General features: G+C 40.7%; 1 protein-coding gene across 8 annotated transcripts in view; it reads right to left on the bottom strand.

The window, feature by feature from the left end:
* osbpl8 (oxysterol binding protein-like 8) overlaps positions 1-26,656 on the bottom strand; it is a 212,892-nt gene that overhangs the window by 110,186 nt on the left and 76,050 nt on the right. For all 8 annotated transcript variants that reach the window (XM_073058761.1, XM_073058763.1, XM_073058762.1 and 5 more), the window contains one exon: positions 18,971-19,108. In XM_073058761.1, coding sequence (XP_072914862.1) covers positions 18,971-19,108 — 138 coding nt within the window. The remainder of the gene's footprint in view (positions 1-18,970; positions 19,109-26,656) is intronic.

Genomic DNA, 26,656 nt, shown 5'->3' with positions numbered 1-26,656 from the left:
AATTATTTATCAATAATCTTCCACAATCCAGAACAAAAACATTAACAAACTGTAATGAAAATAATTAAAAATATTTCCTTGTTCTTTTCTGATTCAGCAGCAACAGGTAGCCACAAACAAAGTACATGTATTCAAGGTTATAAGACATCACTTTATTAGATTAATATAAAGAATAAAGGAAGAAAAATGGTTAATGAAACTGTGAAAGAGACAAACGCTAACCTATGCTACACAATGTACTGCTAGAGGGAACCACAAGTGTCTGACAGCTTTTCCAATTTCTCCTCTTCTCTCTTAACACTGGTTATGATCCGGCCGAGCAGATTCCCCATTACACAAATAAATTTTGCCTTTTAATATCCTTCAGGACTCTTTACTCTAATACTTTTTTAGACCACCATTATCTACTCTCAAGGCTGTAGACTGGTACTCAAACTAAGTTCCCAAAACATGGCTGTGGACTTTCTCAAAACAGTCTCACATCCAGCTTGACGGAGGTTTGTCTTACAAACTTCCATTTCATGTTAAGTATTTTAGGGATATCAAAGAGGAATCAAATTTAACTCGTTCCTAACACAAACCTAACTACAACTTCTTGGTACTTCACTCCTGCCATGGTATCATACAAAGCGCAAAGAGGAAAAGCTATTTCAGGTGCAGATTTATTCATCTATTTTGATTTAACATCTTTAGTCACTGTGAAAGTTGACCACTTTTAAAGATTAAAATATTAGCTTTATTAGTCACAACTCCCATCATGGGTGGTCCCAAGCCTGGCATGGAGTGAGCAACCCCATCCCGTAAAACCTGGAGTAACAGAAATGCAAACAGAAGCTCTAAAGACCTCAACCATGCGAGAGGAAGGATCTTCAAAGATGGGCTACATCTGAGGTAACTTGAAAGAGTGGCCCAGGATAGAGAACTCTGGTGAGCTACTGTCAGTGGCCTATGCCCCAATAGGCAAGTTTATTTGTCACATGTACACTGAAACATACAGAAAATACACAGCGTTATTTGTGTCAATGACCAGCACAGTTTGATGATGTGCTGGGGATAGCCCACAAGTTTCACCACATTTCTGGTGCCAATGTAGTATCCCTACAAGTTACCAACACTAATCTGTACGTCTTTGAACTGTGGAAGGAAACTGGAGCACCCAAAGAAACTCATGTGGTACGGGGAGAACGTACAAGCTCCTTATAGACAACTGGTCACTGCTGCTGAAATAGTGTAACGCTAACCATTGCCATACTATGACACCATTACTTATCCAAATTTGTGGCAAAAATGACAATTTTATTTAGGTAGCAAATTACATTTTTGTGATTTAAAAATGAATGTGTAATTGTTATTCTCCACACACATATTAATATCTCTGAGGAACTAACCTGGTCACAACATACTGATGCAGCTATAAAGAAGGCATGACAATGGCTATTTCATTAGGAGTTTTAGGAGATTTGGTTTGTCATCATTAAGGACCCCTTCATGACATGGCCTCTTCTCATTGTTTGATGGCTCTAGGCCTGTACTCACTGGAATTCAGAAGAATGATGGGTGACCTTACTGAAACCTACTGAATGGTAAAAGGCCTCAGTAGAGTGGATGTGGAGAGGATGCTTCCATGGGGGGAGAGTCTAAGATCACAGACACAGCCGCAAAATTTCTTGATTAGAGATGAAAAGGAATTTCTTTAGTCAGAGTGGAGAATCCATGGAATTTGTTGCCACAGGCACTGCAGAGGCCAAGTCACTGGATATCTTTAAGGCAGAAGTTGATAGATTCTTGATTAGTCAGGGCATGAAGGGAAACAGGGAGAAGGCAGGTTATTGGGGCTCAGAGGAGAATTGGATCAGCCGTGATAAAATAATGGAGCAGACTTGATGGGCCAAATGGCCTAATTCTGCAACTATATCTTATAGTCTTATGGTTATACGTTCTAAATTCAGTCATTGCCAAATAGCCAAAAAATATCAAAAAGGGGGACATGTCTGCAAGGAAAGAAAAATGGAAACGTAAACTTAATAAATACATGGAGAGCTCTAGCGTTCCAGAAAGTTGAATCAGAATCAGGTTTATTATCAAACATGAGGAAATCTGCAGATCCTGGAAATTCAAACAACAACACACACAAAATGCTGGTGGAACACAGCAGGCCAGGCAGCATCGAAAGGGAGAAGCGCTGTCGACGTTTCGGGCCGAGACCCTTCGTCAGGACTAACCGAAAGGAAAGATAGTAAGAGATTTGAAAGTAGTGGGGGGAGGGTGAAATGTGAAATGATAGGAGAAGACCGGAGGGGGTGGGATGAAGCTAAGAGCTGGAAAGGTGATTGGCGAAAGTGATACAGAACTGGAGAAGGGAAAGGATCATGGGACGGGAGGCCTTGGGAGAAAGAAAGGAGGGGGTGGAACACCAGAGGGAGATGGAGAACAGGCAAACAACTAAATATGTCAGGGATGTGGTAAGAAGGGGAGGAGGGGCATTGATAGAAGTTAGAGAAGTCAATGTTCATGCCATCAGGTTGGAGGCTACCCAGCCGGTATATAAGGTGTTGTTCCTCCAACCTGAGTTTGGATTCATTTTGACAATAGAGGAGGCCATGGATAGACATATCAGAATGGGAATGGGACATGGAATTAAAATGTGTGGCCACTGGGAGATCCTGCTTTTTCTGGCGGACCAAGCGTAGGTGTTCAGCGAAACGGTCTCCCAGTCTGCGTCGGGTCTCACCAATATATAAAAGGCCACACTGGGAGCACCAGACGCAGTACAACACACCAGCCGACTCACAGGTGAAGTGTCGCCTCACCTGGAAGGACTGTCTGGGGCCCTGCATGGTGGTGAGGGAGGAAGTGTAAGGGCAGGTGTAGCACTTGTTCCATTTACAAGGATAAGTGCCGGGGGGAGATCGGTGGGAAGAGATGGGGGGGACGAGTGGACATGGGAGTTGCGTAGGGAGCGATCCCTGCGAAAAACAGAAAGGGGGGGGGGGGAGGGAAAAATGTGCTTGGTAGCGGGATCCCGTTGGAGGTGGCGGAAGTTACAGAGAATTATACGTTAATTCTCTCCCATTTCCTGCACATCTGCCCTCACCCCATCCACCCACCACCCTACTCGGGATAGGGTTCCCCTTGTCCTTACCTACCACCCCACCAGCCTCCAGGTCTAACGTATAATTCTCCGTAACTTCTGCCACCTCCAACGGGATCCCGCTACCAAGCACATTTTTCCCTCCCCCCCCCTTTCTGCTTTTCACAGGGATCGCTCCCTACGTGACTCCCTTGTCCACTCATCCCCCCATCCCTTCCCACCGATCTCCCTCCTGGCACTTATCCTTATAAACGGAACAAGTGCTACACCTGCCCTTACACTTCCTCCCTCACCACCATTCAGGGCCCCAGACAGTCCTTCCAGGTGAGGCGACACTTCACCTGTAAGTTGGCTGCTGTGGTATACTGCGTCCGGTGCTCCCGGTGTGGCCTTTTATATATTGGTGAGACCCGACGCAGACTGGGAGACTGTTTCGCTGAACACCTACGCTTGGTCTGCCAGAAAAAGCAGGATCTCCCAGTGGCCACACATTTTAATTCCATGTCCCATTCCCATTCTGATATGTCTATCCATGGCCTCCTCTACTGTCAAAATGAATCCAAACTCAGGTTGGAGGAACAACACCTTATATACCGGCTGGGTAGCCTCCAACCTGATGGCATGAACATTGACTTCTCTAACTTCCATTAATACCCCTCCTCCCCTTCTTACCCCATCCCTGACATATTTAGTTGTTTGCCTGTTCTCCATCTCCCTCTGGTGTTCCACCCCCTCCCTTCTTTCTCCCGAGGCCTCCCGTCCCATGATCCTTTCCCTTCTCCTTTTCCTCTTCTGTATCACTTTCGCCAATCACCTTTCCAGCTCTTAGCTTCATCCCACCCCCTCCAGTCTTCTCCTATCATTTTGCATTTCCCCCTCCCTGCACTACTTTCAAATCTCTTACTATCTTTCCTTTCGGTTAGTCCCGACGAAGGGTCTTGGCCCAAAACGTCGACAGCGCTTCTTCCTATAGATGCTGCCTGGCCTGCTGTGTTCCACCAGCATTTTGTGTGTGTTGTTGTCAGGTTTATTATCTCTGATGTATGTCATGAAACTTGCTGCTATGTGACAACAGTACGGTGTACACAAAGTATACTATAAACTACAAAAAGCAATATACATTTTTTAAAAATTAAATAAATAGTGCAAAACAAGCAAACATAGCCAGGTACTGTGCATGGTTCATTATCTGTTCAGAAATCTGATAGTGGAAGGAAAGAAGCTATTCTTAAAATGTTGTGATTGTGTCTTCTAGCTCCTGTACCCCTTCCCGGATGGTAGTAATGAGAAAAGGCATGTCCTGGATGGTGGGGGTCCTTAGTAATGGATGCTGCCTTTTTGAGTCATCCACCATTCGGGTCAAACAGATGAAGAAAATAGAGAAAAAAAGAGTGACAAAGCTTTCTCCATGTGTTATAAATGTGAAGTGTTCAGTAATTTAAAAAAACATGCTTAACTGTATATTTACATAACAAATCAAACATTTTCAATCTCATTGCATACAGCTGATAGAAAATGCATATCTAAATCTTAAGAATAGAATATGATGAACAAGGGAATATTCACTTATCAATAAATCTATTAGCATGAGGTAAAATATTGTATGCATCAGTGAACTGAGAGCAAAACATCTCATGTAATCAATGGTAAATGCAGACTACCTTGCTATTAATAAACACAATGCACGCAGCCTTCTCTCGTTTACCATTATAACACTAAGGTTGAAGTTGCTGTGGTTAGGTAATGTCTAGATATATAAAGACAAATGAATATGCAAAAAAAGTCTGCTTTTGGTAATAATGAAAATGCATCCTTGTGATCAGAAAACAAACTGACCTCTCGATGTGGGACAGAAGCTATATGGTCAATTAAGGCTGATTTTAAATTTATGCATATCCATCTAGAATATTCCCATTATGACAATCTTAAATGCAAGAACACTAGAAATAGGAATGAGCAGTTCAGCTCCTCGTCTCCTTCATCATTCAAAAAGGTTACAACCAATCTTTTACTTTAGTGCCATTTCCTGCATTAACCCTATATCACACCTACGGTGATGAAATGCTTTGAGAGGCTGGTCAAAGCTGGAAGCAACTTCTGCCTCAGTAAGGACCTGGACTCACTGCAATTTGCCTACTGCCGCAATAAGTCTATGGTGGAGGCAATCTCAATGGCTCTCCATGTGGCCTTGGGTCATCTGGACAATACAAATACTCATGTTAGGATGCTGTTTATTGACTATAGCTCAGCATTCTTACAGTCTTGATCGAAAGGCTACAGAACCTGGGCCTCTGTACCTCCCTCTGTGACTGGATCCTCCACTTCCTAACCAGAAGACAACAATCTGTGCGGACTGGTAATAACATCTCGACCTCACTGACTATTAGTACTGGTGCACCATAGGGGTGTGTGCTTAGCCCGCTGCTCTACTCTCTCTACACCCACGACTGTGTGGCTAGGGATAGCTCAAATGCCATCTACATATTTGCTGATGATACAACCGTTGTTGGCAGAATCTCACGATGGTTACCAGAAGGCGCCTGGAGCGAGATATACCAGCTATACTCAAATAGTTGAGTGGTGTTGTGGCAACAGCCTTGTTCTCAACGTTAGTAAAAGTGTTTGTGGCTATCTTTAAACAGACACAATCTTTCCAAGCTGGTTCAGAGTAAAGGATACTGAGGAAGGGTGGATGCAATGGGATCCCTTTAAGTTATACAACCTGATTTAAATGAAGGATAAACATCTTGCAGATAATCACTTTTTGAATTACAGTCCATATGATCAAAATTCAGCTGGAGTCATTTCAGTCCTGACTCATCCCAAGCTGTTACCATAGCAGCAGTTTATGCAAAACCAACATCTTTAAGATTAAAAAATTAAAACTCAATTTGTAGTCATGATTTAACAAAAGGCTGCTGTTTATAACCTCATTCAGAAAATTCAGTGCCAATGACAAGGCACCTTTAGTAGAGGATTCAGAAATCAGAATCAGGCAGCTTCTGAAGAAGTGAAGCATCATTAAAGCAAAATATAATTGAGACAGAGACAGGGGAGGGAGAAAGTAGATGCCACAATGTATTGTGAGGACAGCGGAGACAGAGGTAGTCCAGTTTGGTGTTCGAAGCCAGGAAGGTAAGGCAGGAGAGTGAGGACATTGAGGCGTACAAAGCTCCTCACCCCCATTCTAACAACTTTCTACAGGAGCACCGTTGAGAGTGGCCTGTCTGGCTGCACCATTGTCTGGTATAAAAGCTGCAAGGCATCAAACCTCAAGACCCTACAGAGGATAGTAAAGACACTGAGAGGATCATCGGGGTCTCCTTCATCCTATTTATGACATTTACCAGGAGTGTTGTATATGAAGTGTCTAAAGCATTGTTGAGAATCCCCTACCACCCATCACACAATCTCCTTGACCTACTACCGTCAGGAAGAAGGTTCAGCAGCATCAGGACCAGGGCTGCCAGACTAGGTAACAGCTTCTTCCCTCAGGCTGTGAGATTAATGAATACCCTGCCTTCGCTGAGGTCTCGTCACTAGGATAGTGAGCTGTTTACTATACTTGTGCTGTGCACTACATGCATTTTCAATTATATTTTATGAACTTACAGTAATATTTGTTTTATGTGCTGCGAGTGGTATGCTGTGTGAGTGCACCGCGGTGTTGGATTAGACTGTCTAATTGTTATTTTCTTTGCAGCTTAACAATTAGTTGTCTGCTTCTGTTTCATATAATTACTTATATACATGTAACCTTTTAGTAAATTTCCTAGTGGTTACATTTTTGTATGATTCTGGAAAGCTCTGGTGCTGCATTATTTGAATAGGGTGTATTTGTTTGGCGAATTTGAACGGAATGTTCCTTATCTATGGAACATAAAAAGAGCTGACCACACAGCAGCACCATCTTTTTCCTTTCTTTTTAGATAGATAGATAGATACTTTATTCATCCCCATGGGGAAATTCAACTTTTTTCCAATGTCCCATACACTTGTTGTAGCAAAACTGATTACATAGAATACTTAACTCAGTAAAAAAAATATGATATGCATCTAAATCACTATCTCAAAAAGCATTAATAATAGCTTTTAAAAAGTTCTTAAGTCCTGGCGGTAGAATTGTAAAGTCTAATGGCATTGGGGAGTATTGACCTCTTCATCCTGTCTGAGGAGCATTGCATCGATAGTAACCTGTCGCTGAAACTGCTTCTCTGTCTCTGGATGGTGCTATGTAGAGGATGTTCAGAGTTATCCATAATTGACCGTAGCCTACTCAGCGCCCTTCGCTCAGCTACCGATGTTAAACTCTCCAGTACTTTGCCCACGACAGAGCCCGCCTTCCTTACCAGCTTATTAAGACGTGAGGCGTCCCTCTTCTTAATGCTTCCTCCCCAACACGCCACCACAAAGAAGAGGGTGCTCTCCACAACTGACCTATAGAACATCTTCAGCATCTCACTACAGACATTGAATGACGCCAACCTTCTTAGGAAGTACAGTCGACTCTGTGCTTTTGCTTCTTTTCTCCTCACTGCTACTAGCCTCTGCTCCTGTTACCATCCATTTTAGATTTTCTTCCTTCTATAAAAGCTTAATAAAAAGGTTGTGAAGCAACAAGTTTCATGCCTTTTTGAACCTTGGATCAAAAAACATCAGAATCCAACAGTGGTCCAGAGGAACATTCTTTCTTTTGAACAGTCAGATAACAATAAACTTGAACTTGGGGTATACAGTACTGTGCAAAAGTCTAAGGTACCTTAGCTCTATATGTGCCCAAGTCCGAGGGGGTGTGTTGTTTCTACCACAGTAATGGGATGTGTTGTCTGTACTGCACTGATGAGGTGTCTTTATAGCAATGGTTGTCTAATGTTCTGCCACTAGAGTATGCTGTTTGTGGTGCAGTGACTGAGCAAGGAATCTTAAAACTATATCATAAAATTACAAAACTTCCTCTGACTCCTGGAAGTCACTGGCCCACAGCCACTTCACATGGAGGAGGAATATGTAGGATGATATTGAGACCTGAAATTCATCGGATATACACAAAAGCCCCAGTGCAGATGAGAGAAGGAGAGCAACACCTCACACTTGTCCAGACTCACCCGTTCCATCAGTCACATTCACATCTCACCCTAACCATGGACTCTTTACTCTCCTCCCATCCGGTAGGTGCTACAGGAGCCTCCACTCCCGCACCAGCAGGCACAGGAAGAGCTTCTTCCCTGAGGCTGTGACCCTGCTGAACCTCACATCACAGCGCTAAGCAGTATTGCGCCCATATTGGACTGTCTCAGTACTTTTATATTTGTGTGCTGTAGCGCTTACTTTTTATTCGCAGTTATTCTGTAAATAACACTATTCTTTTGCACTTTGAACAAAGGAGGATGAGAAATGACTTGATACAAGATGAAAAGAGGCATTGATAGTGCAGACAGCCAGATACATTTTCCCAGGGCAGCAATGGCTAATATAAGAAGGCATAATTTTAAGATAATTGGAGAAAAGTATAGGGGGATGTCAGAGATAAGTTTTCTTCACACAGAGAATGGTGGGTCTGTGGAATGTGCTGCTGGGTTGGTGATAGAGGTAGACACATCAGGGACATTTAAAAAACACTTCAATAGACTCATAGAGGATAGAAAAATGGAAGGCTATGTGTAGGGAATGGTTAGATTGATCTTTGACTAGGTCAAAAGATTGGCATGGTCCAAAGAACCTGTACTGTAATGGTCTATGTTCTATATATTGGCCTCATTAGAACCTCAAAACCCACAGACCCAATGCAGAAGCAATTCATCCTTAATCTTGAGGAGGCGGCCAGACAAAAGACAAGAGAAAAATTAACTGGAAGCTCAAAGAGAAAGACAGAGGAGAAAGATACAAATTAGAATTAAACCACAAAGTTGGGAGTGGGGGGGGGGGGGTAAAATTGCAGATAAGACCATCATACCATAAGATACAGGAGCAGAATTATGCCATTTGGCCCATCAAGTCTGCTGCACCATATCATCATAGCTAATCCAATTTTCCTCTCAGCCCCAATATCCTGCATTCTCCCCAAATCCCTTCATGCCCTGACCAATCAAGAATCTATCAACCTCTGCCTTAAATATACATAAAAACTTGACCTCCACAGCTACCGGTGGCAAAGAATCCGGCTAAAGAAATTCCTTCTCATCACTGTTCTAAAAGGATGCCCCTCTATTCTGAGGATGTGTCCTCTGGTCTTAGACTCACCCATATCTCTCCACATCCACTCTATCAAGGCCTTTCACCATTTGACAGGTTTCAATGAGGCTACCCCTTATTCTTCCGAATTCTAGTGAACAGAATTTGCTATCCAGTGCTATCAAACACTCTTCATATGACAAGCCGTTCAAACCTGGAATCATTTTCATGAACCTCCTTTGAACCCTCTCCAGTTTCAGCACATTCTAAGATAAAGGGTCCAAAACTGCTCACAATACTTCAAGTGAGGCCTCACCAGTGCTTTATAAAGTCTCAACGTTATATCCTTGGTTTTATATTCTAGTGGTCTTGAAATGAATGCTAATATCATATTTGCCTTCCTCATCACAGACTGAACTTGCAAATTAACCTTAGGGAATCCTGCACAAGGACTCCCAAGTCCCTTTGTGCCTCAGTTTTTTTGTATTTTCTCTTCATTTAGAAGATAGTCAACCCTTTCATTTCTTCTACCAAAGTACATGACCTTACATTTTCCCACACTGTATTCCATCTATTTCTTTGCCCATTCTCCTAAGCTGTCGAAGTCCTTCTGTAGCTTCTCTACTTCCTCAAAACTACCTGCCCCTCCACCTATCTTCATATCAACTGCAAACTTTACAACAAAGCCATCAATTCCATCATCCAAATCATTGACATATAACGTAAAATGAATTGGTCCCAACACAGTCCCCTGTGGAACACCAATAGTCACCAGCAGCCAGCCAGAAAAAGGCTCCCTTTATTTCCACTCTTTGCCTTCTGCCAGTCAGCCACTGCTTTATCCATGTTAGAATTTTTCCTGTAATACCATGGGCTTGTAGCTTGATAAATAGCACCTTGTCAAGGGCTTTCCAAGTATACAACATCAACCAATTATTCTTTGTCTATCCTGCATGTTATTTCTACAAAGAATTCTAACATATTTGTCAGGAAAGATTTTCCCTTGAGGAAACCATGCTGACTATGGCCTATTTAATCATGTGCCTCCAAGTACCCTGAGACCTCATTCTTAATAATTGACTCTAACATCTTCCTAACCACTGAGGTCAGACTAACTGGCCTATAGTTTCCTTTCTTCTGCCTCTCTCCCTTCTGAAGAGTGGAATGGGATTTGCAATTTTCCAGTCTTCCGGAACCATTGCAAAATCTATTGTGAGAGAGAGCAAGAAAATAAGTTTACGTTCTTCCTTGACAGCCAACACCACCTCCCTATCAACTTCCAATAATAGCAGCATCTGTTTGGGAGAGACGAGACACTGGGAAGAGAAAAGTAAAACATGACTTTCTTTACTTATTTTCCATACAGAATTATCACTTTATTAAAGATTTGCACTTTCAATGAGACAATCATCTCCCAACCTCTGCTGCCACCTACCAGACTATTTGATCTTTGCAGCAACATTGGTCTTAGGTTATCACCGTCCATATTATGCAATGCAAAGAAAGAATCACGTTAAAATGCTCTTATTGCCATCTCCTTTTACAGAGTTATAAAGCCATACAGCACAGATACAGACCCTTCAGCCCAAACAGTCCACGCCGACCATGGTGTCCACTCAGCTGTATTCACCCCATATCCCTCCGAGCCCCTCACCTCCATGTTCTCATCAAAATGCTTCTTAAATGTTACTTCAACCATTTCCTCTGACAGCTCATTCTATAAACTCACCAGCATCTGTGTGAAGAAGTTTCCCCTGAGGTCCCATATAAACCTTTCTCTTCTCAGCCTAAATGTATACCCCTAGTTTTGGACTTCATTACCCTGGCGAAAGGATTGTTACCATTAAGAGTCATTATTTATTATTTCCTCATTATTTATTCACATATTATTAAGGCCTTTGTCAATTCAACCTCAAAGTTACAATAATCAAGATTAGCCAAACTACATGATTTAACTATTTATTCATCAAGCAAATATTTCCTAATCCCAGCAAACTGCCTGTTCCAAAAGCTCCCTTCTATAGGCTAGGTTACAGCACTATAATACTGGAAAGTGTTCTCGGGCGATGAAAACAAAAACTTCACGACATCTTAAAAGTTTCTTCCGCCCAGCAGTTAATCTGATTAATCATTCTGGTTAGCCCCCATCCCCTCTATTACCTTGTTCACTGTACAGTAAACACTTTAAACCACGGTTTATTATGCTGTTTACATTGTAAGTACATACTGGTATTTATGTACTTCCAGACATTTTATACCATATTGTCCTTTAAACTCTACCTTTATTTTTATTTAATTCTTTATTCATGGCGAATATTGTTGCTTTGTTGCATGTCTTTGCCCTTATTTATTTCTTCACCTTTACTCAATTCACCCCCCAAGCCCTTTCATTCTCAGTCTCATTCCTTCAGTGATGAGATGAGTGAAGTTATCCACTCTGTTTCAGCAAGCTGATATTTGAGGGGTAATAACTGGTTCAGGAAAAGTTATTACCCCTCAACTATCAGACTTCTGAACCAACATGGATAACTTCACTCACCTCAACTCTGAACTGGTTTCGCTATCTCTGGATTCACTTTCAAGGACTCTACAACTGGTGTTCTCAATATTATTTCTTATTATAATTATGTTATTTTCTTTTTTTGTATTTACTCATTTTGATGTCTTTTGCACATTGGCTGTATGTCCATCTTTGCGTGCAGTTTTTCATTGATCCTATTAACTTTCTCAATATTTGCTGTGAATGCTTGCAAGAAAATGAATCTCAGGGTAGTATATAATGACACATATGTACTTTGATAATAAACTTACTTTCAACTTTGCACTATACTTTCTGGTATTCATCAATCTCGTCCCAAATCTTTCTCTCTCCCACACTAATCTTTACTTTGCCTCCTGACACGTTTTTGGGGCCTGACTTCAAATATACAATATAACAAATAATGAGCTGATTATATTTAAAACTGGAGGTGATCTGGAGGGAACACATTTTCAGAAACATTTAGTGCAGAGTCTGAAGCGAGCCTCACTATATTCAGACACAGTAAGCAGAGAGCCCAGGGAGCTCCATCTTACAATGATAAAGCTTTACTTTGGCAAAAGAAAATTCAAAGTCTGAAAATAAAATACAAAAATGCACTAAGTCCAAGAGTAGGAAACTTTAAATGCAGATACTGAACGAGAGCTATACAGAGTCGGAGAGAGTATATGCAGTAATTCTGGGCGAGGATCGGCCGACTGATCAATCAATTTCAACCTCACTCGGACAAAGCTTTACCCGTGAATGGGAAATGAACTTTACCAATGCACTAAGGCACAAAATGTGAAATTGACAGACTTTTGACAGCAAGAATAGCATGAGTAGGTCATAAAAATCCCCTTCTCCACATTCAATTTGTGATTCCCAACATATAAAATAATGGCTGGGGAATTTGCAGAGATGTCAAAATATTTTTCAGGAGTTTTTGTGGCAGAAGCAACAAAGAGCATGCTGTAAGTTATAAGGAACAGGTGGCTTAATGAGAATGAGAATCACAATGCTTCCTACAATCTTCTGACTCATTATTTATCCTGCATCTGTCTTTAACGGACATCAATCTATCTTTTCCCTTTGCATACATGTAAAACCTTTTAGAGCCAGATTCTAGTTCTTGCTAACTACTGCCATTGTATTTTATATCTATTTATTGATAATTAAACTGCCTCCACATTTTTGTCAACACTGTCAGTTCCTTCAATTAATCTAAAGCTATGAACTTACAAAATAGCTAGAGTTTGACCACTTGAATTAACTTTTAAAACTCCTCAAATGAATATATCAATGTTAGAAAATCCAAACTTTATTTGAAAGTACACACAACACACACAAAATGCTGGTGGAATGCAGCAGGCCAGGCAGCATCTATAGAAAGAAGAACAGTCAATGTTTCGGCCAGCATTTTGTGTGTGTTGCTTGAATTTCCAGCATCTGCAGATTCCCTCATGCTTGCGTTTAAAAGTACACAGCTGCTTAGGTATTATAGTTTATTTGTCAAAATAAATATTAACTGGAGGCATTAATTTCCTTTCTTTCTTCACAGATGCTACCTGAAATGTTAAATACATCCAGCTTGCCCCGCATAATAATGAAAGTGACTTTGTTTAGACTTGACCAAATCGTACACAACCACAAATGGAAATTAGAACACAGAACATAACAGCACAATACAGGCTCATTGGCCCACAATGTCGTGCTGAGCTTTTAACCTACTCCAAGATCAATCTACCGCTTTCCTCCACCATAGCCCCCATTTTTCTTTCATCCATGTGTGTAAGAGTCCCTTAAATATCCCTAATGTATCTGCCTCTAGCATCCGGGTAAATCTCCTCTCTAAAGCTTCCACATCCTTCCTATAATGAGGTAACCAGAACCGAACACAATACTTCAGGAGTGGTCTAAGCAGGGTTTTTATAGAGCTGCAACATTCAAAAGTAAGCTCTTCCTAAACGATCACATCAGTCAACATTGCTTCTGTGGTGTTTCTTCCCTACATGCCTCCAAATTTCACAGCTCTGCATGTCCAGTTGAGCTGGAGTACTTACTGCCGTTGCACTACCACGAAGCAGAGCAGCCATGGCCTTCTTGTAAATGATTCCAAGATTCAGAGATATAAAAACAATCCGATGGATTTAAGCCGAATTTTTAAAATCCTAATAATTAAATATAACTAACAGTAGTTATAGATTCATACATCATGGAAACAAGCCCTTTGGCCCAATTAGTCCATGCCAACCAAGATGCCCGATCCAACCAAGTCACGTTTGTCAGTATTTGGATTCATACCTTCTAAACCTTTCCAATCCATATACCTGTCCAACTATCTTATAAAAGTTGTTATTGAACCTGGATTCCCCCAATCTATGCCCCTCATGATTTTATACACTTCTATAAGATCATTTCTCCAATTGTAAATTGATTGAAAAGATATATGAAGATAGCACAGCAGTTAGCGTAATGCTATTACATTGTCAGCAACCTGGGTTCAAATCCCAGCACTGTATGGAGCTTGTACATTATGCCAATGACCACACGGGCTTCCTCCGGGAGCTTCGGTTTCCTCCTACTTTCCAAAGACGTATGGGTTAGCAAGTTAATTGGTCACGTGGGTGTAGTTGAACAGCATGGCTCGTTGGGCCGCAAAGGCCTGTTACTGTGCTGTATCTAAGTAAATAAATAAATAAAGAGGAAAACTGTCCTAAATAAAGCTGAACTTTACTTTAGACTGGTGGTCAGTAACTACAGACAAATGAATTAGGTTGCCACATATCCAGTAGCCATGTCCTGGCAAATGTAGGAGGTTAGATGTACTCAACTCCTAACATGTTCTAAGATCCCTTGTTGCATTACAGAAATGTGCAAGTCAAAGACGTGCTGAATATTGTAGAGCACAGGCAGCTGTTCCCTATTAAACTGGTGCCCACATCAAAGCTCAATCCAGTCTAATAACTTATTATCCTGGTCTTTGACAAATTATATAGCCTTGAGCCAACTGTGACATAGATACTTATTTCATCTCTCCAATCACTGCAACAAATGTTTCTGCTTCTACACTGCCATATGGTTACAAATAAAACTCATCCCTCGCCAAATATGAAGTCATGAAAAGAGATGACTACATCAAAGCTGAAATTAGGTTCATTTCTGCATATCAAAAAACAGAAGTATTACAGTTCGCAACTGAAGCCTCCCATTTTTAAGCAATTCACAATTTGGCAGCAGCTAACTTAATGAAAAGTGCACACACTGAATTATTTAATGTGATACATCAGTGCCAACAGTCATGAATTATACTTTTTTGGTTCAAATGGGCAACTTAACCCAATGTGAGTCACTGCAGAACAGCTCAAGAATTACAATGCGTAACTAGTTGAAAGGCTTCAGCTGGTCTTAATCAAAAGAAATTCTGCTGATACCATCATATCTTATTAAGCAGATTACACTCATTAGTATAGCAGAGAACATTCATGGCATTACTTGTAAGATTTTTACCAGTAAGACAGAGTGGGTGCGGAGAGGATATTTCCATGTATAGAATGGAAGGATGTGTTCTTTAAACAGAAATAAGGAGGAACTTCTTTGACCATATGCTGGTGAATCTGTGGAATTCATTGCCAAGTCATTGGGTATATTTAAAGCGGAGGCGATAGGTTCTTGATGAGTAAGGGTGTCAAAAGTTATGGGGAGAAGGCAGAAGAATGGGGTTGAGCAGGATAATAAATTAGGCATGATGGAATGGTGAAGCAGACTCAATTGGACGAATGGCTTAATTCTGCTCCTTTGTCTTGTAGTTTTCTGGTATTACGAGGGCAGACTGTATTGCCCTCTTTGCACTGTCTTTGAGCAGGTGACACCAAGCTACCTTCCTGAAGCAAGACAGTCCATGCATTGAAAGTACTGGTGAATACAGAGTTCCAAACCTTCCACCTCAGCAAAGATGATAAACGAGTGACCAAGGATGGGAGGTTGGAGGCCCAGAGGCTGCCTCTCCTGGGGTTGGAGGCCTCTCTGTGTGTGTGAGTGGGTTGGTGGGAGGTGGATAAAAGGACTTGTTTTACTGGTGTTGTTTTGTTTTGTTGCATTGTTGTTGTTTGTGTCCTTCTGATGGACGTGTTCTTTTGGCACTGGAATGTGATGACATAGTGTGCTGGTTGTTAACACAAACAATGCATTTCACTGCATGTTTAGATTTACATGTGATGAATTAATTAATCTGCATCTGAATATGGTGGAGGGAACTGGTAGTTAGTGGTGTTCCTTGATGCCTGTTGCCCTTGTCTTCACAGTCGTACAGGTCATCAGTCAATGGTGCTGTTAGAGTAGCCATTGTAGATAGCACAAACTGCAGTCACTATGCACAGGTGGTGCACAGAGATCCCTTTAGGGAAACAGCTTTGTCCTGAATATTGTTGCCTTCCTCAATGTTGTTGTAACTACATTCATCCAGTCAAATGGTGGGCTTTCCATTACAACCCTGATGCCTACTGTACCTTGTAGACGCAGGAGAAAACTTTGGGTCATCAGGAAGTGCATTACTCCGAGTAGAATACTTATTAGCCTTTGAGTCGCTCTTGAATCTTGTGTGTAAGGTGCACTTGAGTATCTGGTCATTAGTGACCCATCCTCCCACATTATGATGGTAGGGAACTTAGCCATCATCTAATGTTAGGGGTAGGTGGTTAGATTCTCTCTTGTTGGACTTCATTTGTGTGGCATAAAGATTACTTTCTGCTTTTTGGCCCTGTCAGTCCAAGTCCTGATGTGTACAGGTATAGATAGCTTTGCTCTCTGAGGAGCTGAGAATGTAATATCTCATTGTGCAATAGGTGGCTAATTATACATACTTCTGATCTTGCAGCTGAGGGCAGTTGAAGGTTTTAGGGCCTGAGACACGCCCTGAAGAATCTCTGCAGCCATCTCCTGGGGCTGGGATGACTGATGCCCAACAATCACTGATTCTTCAAGTATTTTCCCTCCAGGGGCCTTCTGTTTAGGTTTTACCATATTTCGTCAAATGCTGTCTTGATGTCAAGGACAATTAAATTTGTCTGACTTCCGGAATTCAGCTCTTTGTGTCATATTGATGGAAGGGGCAGCTATGGAGAGCTATGGTCCTGGTGCAGGTTGATGTTCAAAAGTTCAAAGTTAAAAACAAAAGTTTTATCGATGTATATGTCACCATATACAACCCCAAGGTTCATTTTCTTGCAGGCATTCGCAGTAATTACAAGAAACACAATCGAATCAATGAAAACCACCCCCAACAGGACAATCAATATGCAAAAGACAATACACAGAGCAAAAACACAAAGAAATAATAATAATAATTCCAGACAATAAGTGAAGAAAATGCCAAGAGAAACCAGAAACAGTGCAACACATTACAGGCTCCTGCAGCAGTTTAATTCAATCTGATTACTTACACAGGCACAGTGACAAACATCATTCACCAAAACTTTGTTTTAAATTACAAACTCATTAAAGACATCATACCTTACTATAAATACAAGTCTGATCCACTTTTAGAGTCAGAGTCTGACAAATTATATTATAGCTGATTCATTATTACAGATAGGACAATCCGTAATGACCATCCAGATATAATATTACAGGATAAACAAGCAAGAACAAATTATAACCATTCCAAACACACAAAGCATACAGAAATCAATACTGAAATATACTGAATTTGAAAGACTTTGGAACATGAAGAGGGTATACATTGTCCCAATAGTAATATCTGCAACTGGTATCATCCCAAAGTAAATACACAGTAGCATTAAACAAACGGGCTTACACAGCAATATTTATGTAAATGTCCAGAGAGCCACACTACTAAACGCCACCAGAAAAGTCTGAAAGTTCCTAACAATTGAGAAATGAGTGTGCCTAGCTATGCCTGTACCTAGGTTTTACCAGCTTGAGCTGATAAGAAATAAAAGTATAATAATAATAATAAGTAAATAACCCATAAATATCAAGAACATGAGATGAAGAGTCCTTGAAAGTGACGAGGCAGAATTACAGTTTGACATGGACTAGATGGGCCAAAGAGCCTGTTTCCATGCTATGACACTCAATGACCCATCTGGAGACGAACTGCCTGAACATCATTGAGGAGTGCTTGTCTCCAGACAACTGTATCTATGCTAGTTCTCCAACAATTAGTCCATCTTTCTTTGCTTTTGACCTCCCCTCCCCAGCTCATTAAGTCAATCCCTCCTGCTCCAATTCCCTTGCAAATGTTATCACTGAAATTGCTTCAATCATCTTTTCAAGACATGCATTCCAGACTGTAGCTTGTCCAGAAACTAAATTTTACATCTGTTGTGTTTCTTCTGCCAATTTTCTTCAATCGTTCCTCTGGTTACTGATCCCCTTGCAATAAAATCAGTTTCTCTTCAGTTATGCTATGAAAACCCAGTTTTGAACACTTCTTTTAAAGTTAAAGCACCATTTCCTCCTTTGAGTAATATTAACAGCTTCTAAAGGTTCATCACAACTTCTGCCATCATTTGCTTTCCAAGCATGAAAAAGATTTTGCTTTTTTTGATTCCATTGTTAACACTTTAATCCAACTGAGTCATATTGCTAATTTTTTGATGCGTTGACAAAGTAACCAGCCATGTATCTGTCTTCAAGGACGACCACTACTACTATCAGCACTCAATTCCTTCAAAAGCAAAACTAATTTCAAGTGCATAGTTTATCAAACTGCTTTTCTCATTTGAGGCTTTTCAGATCTCTATTACCAAGTAGTTTTCAGCTGTAGTCATTGTAAAAAACAACGGCCAGTTTTCACAGAACCAATTATATTTTTATAGTATGACAGATTTTGAAGGTAAATACAACAGCAGTTCAAAACACTCCACTATAAGGTGGGCAGTTCAAAACACTCCACTATAAGGTGGGAAGCAATAATAAGAACATACACCCACAGAGAAGATAAAGAAATGCTTGTCCCTTAGCCCATGAAAAATTTAGTGGGCGAGCAGTTTACAAAGCAATCAAAATGAGCTCAGTAATGACAAGTCATTTATGAACAGAGCTAATCAAAAGTAGGCTTGTCTAGATATCCTACATTTGCAAGCAACTGTAGAAAGGAAGCGTACTAGAGAAGGCTGTGAAACTAACGGCCACGGTCCCAAATTTACTGTGATTGCTATCCTTACCGTGATTGCTGTTGGCTCCTGGGCTGATTGATGAGTGGACCGACTCCTTAGTCTGGGAATAAAATACTTCCTTTCCTGGACGCAGACTCATTTTCCCTGGTGTCACTGGCTGAGGTTCATCGCTAATCATTGCTGCAGCTGACAAGGTAACAAATAGATTGGTTATACAGTTAGCAATCTTCTTTATTTTCTTTTCACAGATGAAATTTTCTTCAAGGGAAATGCAGGGAAGTTTCAGTGGGACATCTCTTGTAAAACAACTACCCGGTTACTACTTTTCAATGATGGGCAAATGAAACAAAAACATAGTTGGCTACAAAGAGCTAATCCAGAATCAGAATAAATATTTCCAAACTAAAATAAATTGTAGAAATTACTTAATAAACACAAGAGATTCTGAAGATGCTGGAATAACACACACAAAATGCTGGAGGAACTCAGAAGATCAGGCAACATCTAAGGATGGGAATAAAGAGCCGATGCTTCAGGCTGAGACTCTCCATCAGCCTGAAACATTGGCTCTTCATTTCTCTCCATAGATGCCGCCTGACTATCTGAATTCCTCCAGCATTTTGTGTTAGAACATATTTTGAAAAGGATAAATCGCATTACATATTTCCAATATGGGAAGAACGTTGTTGAAACTGTAAATACGATTTCCACATTGTCGAAAGAAGCATACTGCAGTTTTTAAGTGCAAAACCTCTGACTTATCCATTGAAGATAACAAATCAATTACTCATTTAGCAGAGCTTAAATAAACCTGATTAACACAGTACTAAATTAAACGAAATACCTTCTATCACATAAATATATAGATTAAGCAGCTGTTACAAGCCAACCTCAAAGCAGAACATTCATGAAACACTGTTTGCAGTACACACATTCCCCCAGCCATACAAAATTTTTAATAGACTTGTTACCCACAACCATTCTAAAATAGTTTAACTATACTAAGGTGTAATCACAATATAGTTGCCTACCACCCATCAGCATCAAGATCACTAATTAAACTGACAGGATATGAGCATTCAGGTCCTCATAGTCTGCCAGTTGAAATTCTCAATATTTCACTCAATGCCATCATGGTGAGCTTATGAATGCTTATCGGGTTTTGTTTTTGCATAGAGTGATGAAAGGAAAAATTAAATACATGTACATTTCCGTTTCAGGATAATTGCTGCCCCCTGCTGCTTATTCAAGAAACTGCACTATTGAAACATCTCCAAAAAATACAAAGGGGAAGAATTTCCAACAAAATGTGGGCAGTGTGAAGCTAAACTTGAAAGGAGAAATATAGGTATGAAGTTGGATGAAAGTTTAGCCTTATCTGTCACATGTACATTGAAACATTCAGTGAAATGAATTATTTGCATCAACGACCAACAGAGTCTCGAATATGTGCGTGGGGGCAGCCTGCAAGTGACACAATGCTTCCAGCAACAACATAGTATGCCCACAGTTTACTAATCCTAACCTGCACATGTTTGGAATGTGGGAAGAAACCTGATCATGCAGAGGAAACCTAGACTATCACAGAGAGAATGTATTGTCCCTGCCACCCACAGGAGTTGCCTGCCAGGCTCCTCTGGTATTATCCAGCTGCATTTCACATGGTCCAACTGAGTTCCCATCAATTACACTGAAGTATCTACCCAACAACCTGCTGAAGAAAAAGAGAGGTACCGCCTAGCAGAGCACTCATCATCAGAATGGTTTGAGTCAGAGTGGTAAGAATTTGGCTCAACGGGCAGAGGTGAGGTAAGTAGGTAAGTTTATTTTTTTTCTTATTTAACTCTTCAAAGAATACGGGGTACGTCTGCAGGGATGGCATTCTGGTCTGGGTGTCAGATATGGGATTTCCAGGAGACTTCCAGCCTCCCCAATGGCCACATCTGTACCAGGTGCATCAAGATGCAGTTCCTCAGAGACTGTGTTAAAGAACTGGAACTGCAGCTCGATGACCTTCGGCTTGTTAAGGAAAGTGAAAAGGTGATAGGCAGGAGCTACAGGGAGGTAGTCACCCCAAGGCTACAGAAGACAGATAAATGGGGGACTGTCAGGAGAGGGAAGAGAAAACATCAGATAGTGGAGAGCACCCCTGTGGCCATCCCCTTCAACATAAGTACTCCATTTTGAGTACTGTTGGGAAGGAGGGGGGACCTACCTGGGAGAAGCAACAGTTGTTGTGTCTCTGGCACTGAGTCTGGCTCTGTGTCTCAGAAAGGTAGGGAACTGAAGAGGATGGCAGCAGTAATAAGGGACTCTATAGTCAAGGGGACAGATAGGCTTTTCTATGGATGCAAAAAGGAAACACAAATGGTAGTTTGCCTCCCAGGAGCCAGGGTCCATGATGTTTCTAAACGCATCCACAGTATCCTGAAAAGGAAGGGTGAGCAGTCAGAAGTTGTGGGACATATTGGTACCAATGACAATGAGGTAGAAAAAGGGAAGAGGTCCTGAAAACATAATACAAGGAGTATTGAGATCTCTGGGACCTCTTGTGGGGCAGGAGTGACCTGTACAAGAGGGACGGGTTGCACTTGAATCTGAGGGGAACAAATATCCTTATGGGTGGGTTGGCTCTAGCTGTTGGGAGTGGTTTAAACTAATATGCCGGGGATGGGACACAGTATGATAGAGCTAAGGATGAGCCAGCAAGTTTACAAGTAGATGATTGGTGTAATATGAATATAATAAAGGACAAGCCAAAGTTTGGGTACACATGCAGACAGTGCAAAGAGTTAAATTGTACCACAAAGTCAAAATTCAAAAGGATGAAGAATGCAAGACTAAAGGTGCTGTATCTAAATGTGCATAGCATTCGGAATAAGGCAGATTAACTCCTGGCACAATTAGAGATTGGTCGATATGACGTTGTGGCATCACTGAGTTGTGGCTGAAAGAAGGCCATAATTGGGAGTCTTATAAAGCCTCAGCATCATCTTCTTGCTTTTGTATTCTATTCCCCTTGAAATGAATGCCAACATTGCAACTGCCTTCTTTACCACAGAGTCAATCTGTTAATTAATCTTCTGGGAGTCTTACACAAGGACTCCTAAGTCCCTTTGCACCTCTGATGCTTGAATTTTCTCCCCATTTGGATAATAACAGTCTGTACTTTTGTTTCTTTTGTGCAGTCCTAACTTCCCTTGTCAGCCTCGGTTGCCTATCCTAGCTATTTGAGAACTACAGGGTAAAGGAACCCTTAGGAGGCAGTGATCATAATATGATTGAATTCATACTGCAATTTGAGAGGGAGAAGCACAAGTCAAATGTATCAGTATCGCAATGGAATAAAGGGAATTACAGTACATGACGGAGGAACTCTTCCAGGTGGATTGGAGGAGGATACTGGTGGGGATGATGGCAGAGCAGAGGTGACTGAAGTTTCAGGGAATAGTTCACAAGGCACAGGATAGATATGTCCCACAGAAGAAGTTGTTCTCAAATGGCAGGGGTGAGCAACTATGGCTGACAAAGGAAGTTAAAGACTGCATAAAAGCCAAGGGAAGGGTATATATGGTAGCAAAAGTGAATGGGAAGTTGAATGATTGGCCACCAGTGACTAGTTGTGTTCCTCAGGGGAGGCATGGGGACCACTACTTTTCACATTGTTTGTCAATTATTTAGATAATGGAATTAATGGTTTTGTGGCAAAGTTTGCAGATGATATGAAGATAAGTGGAGGGGTAGGTACTGCTTTGGAAGCAATGTGATTGCAGCAGGTCTTGGACAAATTGGAAGAATGGACAAAAAAGTGGCAGATGGAATAGAGTGTTGGGAAATGTATGATCATATATTTTGGTAAAAGAAACAATAGTGTGGACTATTATCTAAATGGGGAGAAGGTTCAAACATCAGAGGTGCAGAGGGACTTAGGAGTCCTTGTGCAAGACTCCCAGAAGGTTAATTTACAGGTTGAGACTGAGGTAAAGAAGGCAAATGCAATGTTGGCATTTATTTCACGGGGAACAGAATGTAAAAGCAAGGAGATAATGCTGAGGCTTCATAAGATTTTAGTCAGGCCGCTCTTGGGAGTACTGTCAACATTTTTGGGCCCCATATCTCAAAAAGGATGTGCTGTCCTTGGAGAGAGTCCAGAGGAGGTTCACGAGGATCATACTTGGAATGAAGGGGTTAACATATGAGAAACATTTGGCAGCTTTGGGCCTGTACTCACTGGAATTTAGAAGAATGCATGGTGATCTCATTGAAACCCACTGAATGTTGAAAGGGTTAGATAGGGCGGACGTAGAGAGTATGTTTCCTATGGTGGGGATATCCAGAACTAGAGGGCACAGGCTCAAAACTAAGGAGCGACCTTTTATAACAGAGATTAAGAGGATTTTTTTTTAGCCAGACTGTAGTGTTCTGTGAAATTCTCTGCCACAGACTACAGATTGGGCCAAGTCTGAGGTTATATTTAAGTTGATAGTTTCCTGATGGGTCAGGGCAAAGATTATGGTGAGAAGTCAGGTTTATGGAGTTGAGTGGGATCTGAGAACAGCCATGATGGAGTGGCGGAGCGGTCTCGATGGGCTGAATGACCTAATTCTGCTCCTTTGTCTTATGGTCTTTGCCTTAAGTTCCCTAACAAAATGCTGATTATTGCACAACACCCAACCTAAGATTTTCCCAAGTAGGCTCAAGCACAAGCTGCTCCAAAAACCCATCTCATAGACATTCAAGAAATTTCCTCTCTTGCAATCCAACACCAACCTGATTTTCCCAGTCCCCTTGCATATTGAAGTCCCCCATTACAAATGCAATATTACTCTATTACATGCCCCTTCCAGTTCCCTTTGCAATTTCAACCCCACATCCTGGCTGCTATTTGGAGGCCTATATATGATTCCCATAACGTTTCTTTTTAACGCTTGCAGTTTCTCAACTCCACCTACAAAGATTCCACATTCTCTGACCCTATGTCACCTCTTTCTAAAGATTTAATTCCATCTCTTACCAACAGAGCCACACCACTGCCTATGCCCTCCTGCCTGTCCTCTCAATACAAAGTATAGTCAAGCCAAGTCACTTTTTATTGTCATTTCGACCGTAACTGCTGTTACAGTACATAGTAAAAACGAGAATGTTTTTCAGGACTATGGTGTTACATGACATGGTGTTAATATCCTTTGATATTAAGCTCCCAACTATGGCTTATGGTCTAAGAAACAGTCAGCCCATTTATTTGAATAGAGAGGAGTGGTTATTAAGTACAACGTTAATTATGAAATAATTTATATTTATGATGCTAAAATTCAAAGCAAATACTTTTACATATTTGAAAATGCTTAAACTGTTTAATTTTATGTTCTATTTTGCCTAATTTGTCTGATTCACAGGGGCATTTGAGAGCATTCAAACAAAATTGTTCACATCTTTGACAGGTGACAAAGCTATTCTCAAAGTTAGAGTCAGCCATCATGAGTGGACCTGTCCGACCTACCAACTTGTTCTTTTTTTTTGTAAATAGAACAAAGGAAATTATGATTTGATACAATAGCCTTGAATTACCAGGCTTGCATTATTATTCTACTAAGGTTAAAATTAGATTTGGTAATCAAACTGAATTAAATACATTTGTTACAGACACATTAAATATCTGACCCTAAGACATAGGAGCAGAAATAGGTCACTTGCCCCACTGAGTCTGCTCTGCCATTCAATCAATGGTGATTATTATTCCTCTCAACCCCATTCTCCTTCCCTTCTCCCTGTAATGTTTGACATCCTTACTAATCAAGAACATATCAACTTCTGCTTTAAATATACCCAATGACTTGACCTCCACAGCTGCCAGTGGCAATGTATTCTACAGACTCATCACCCTCTGGCTAAAGAAATTCCTCCTTATCTGTTCTGAAGGGACAGATAACTATTCTGGTTGTAGACTCTCCAACATTATTCACTTCCTTTAATGAGTCAAATATGACTGTAAAACATTACCTTTTAAGTTTTAACTTTCATTCAATTGATTTGAGAAGCTCTTTCAGTCATCTAAATGTGTCCCATTTCTCATGATTACAGGTACACTTGCACATGAGCTCTGGTATTAATTTGATCTATTCGCTCTTTGAGGTGGGAAAGCGAGCTGTGAGGAGCATGCAGGATACTAGTGTGTGGGCAAAAGATGGCAGATAGAAAAATAATATAGGATGTGAAACTACCTGTTTTGGCAGGGCAAATGGAAAAACAACATTCAGTTGCACAAAATGTTTTAATTAACCTTTTTTTAAATGAAGTGAATTTAGTCATGTTTTAAATTTTTAAGTTATTAAATACTTTTAATTTAATGTTATTAAATGAAATATTTTAATTTAACATTATTAAATTAAATTTATTCATGTTATTAAATGAAATGATTCAATAATTTTAATAGTTTCCATTATTATGGATATCTCTGAATAAAAAAGGCAGATTTGACAGTATGCCAGGGCTGGGTAACAGCATGTCAACTGTTCTATAGGCAGAACTTAATAGGATTCTGTTGACAAATAACACTTTCGCTCCCATCCTCTTAAAGCCTGGACACGAGGTCATGTACTCAAAGGAGAGGTCAGGTAAACTGGGAGTTCATAAACTCCTGACAGGAGTTTATAAAATTATAAGAGGTTTGGATAAGGGAGAGAGCCAGAATCATTTTCCCAGGGTAGAAATGTTGAATACTAGAAAGCATGCATTTAAGATAAGAGGGTGCAAGGTTAAAGGGGATGTGCAGGACAAGGTTTTGTTTACACACATAGTGGTAGATGCCTGGATTGGGCAGCCAGGTTGGTGTTGGAAACAGAAATGATAGATGTATTCAAGAGTCTTTTAGACACACACATGAATATGCAGGGAATGGAGTATGGATCATGTGCAGGTAGAAGGGATTAGAGTAATTTTGCAACATGTTCAGCATAGATATCGTGGGCCGAAGAGCCCGTTTGTTCCTGTGTTGCGCTGTTCTGTGTTCGATGTACAATAATCTTTACTGCTAGAGACTTGTAATACAATACACACAAAATGCTGGAGGGTCTCAGCAAGTCAGGGAGCATCTCTGGAGGGTCAAGACACAGCTCCATTGCGGAGCTGCACCAGCATCTGCATAATCTCTTGTGATTGCAATACAATAGTCAGGAAGATATTAATAATAGGCGTGATCTCAATGACTGTCAGAAATAGAGAATTCTGGAAAAACTTCTCTGCCCAAAGAATTCTGGGAATGTACAACTTGAAGCAAATAATACAGCACACTTAAGGGGAGGTTGGGCGTACATGACTTGTAGAAGGCAAAAGAGAATGAAACAGAATCAGGTTTAATATCATTGGCATATGGCATAAAATTTGTTGTTTTCTACATTGCAATACATAATAACAGAAACTATAAATTACAATAAGTTTATACAAAAAGAAGATTAAATAAGTAGTGCAAAAGTAGAGGTAAAATATACTAAGGTGGCGTTCATAGGTTCATTGTTCATTCAGAAATCTGAGAGCGGTGGGGGGGGGGGGGGGGGGGGAGGAGAATCTGGTGCTAAAATGTTGAATGTTTCTTTTCAGGCTCCTGTACTTCCTCTGTGATGGTGGTAATGAGAAGAGGGCAAGTCCAGGGTTATGGGGATCCTTAATGATGGATGTCCAGGTCCAGGTCCTTGCTTAGGCAGGACTTGATTATACGACAATACTTAGATGAGGAAA

Source organism: Hemitrygon akajei, chromosome 10 (genome assembly GCF_048418815.1).
Source record: "Hemitrygon akajei chromosome 10, sHemAka1.3, whole genome shotgun sequence".
Classification (NCBI taxonomy): domain Eukaryota; kingdom Metazoa; phylum Chordata; class Chondrichthyes; order Myliobatiformes; family Dasyatidae; genus Hemitrygon; species Hemitrygon akajei.
This window is presented reverse-complemented; position numbering and strand designations above follow the sequence as displayed.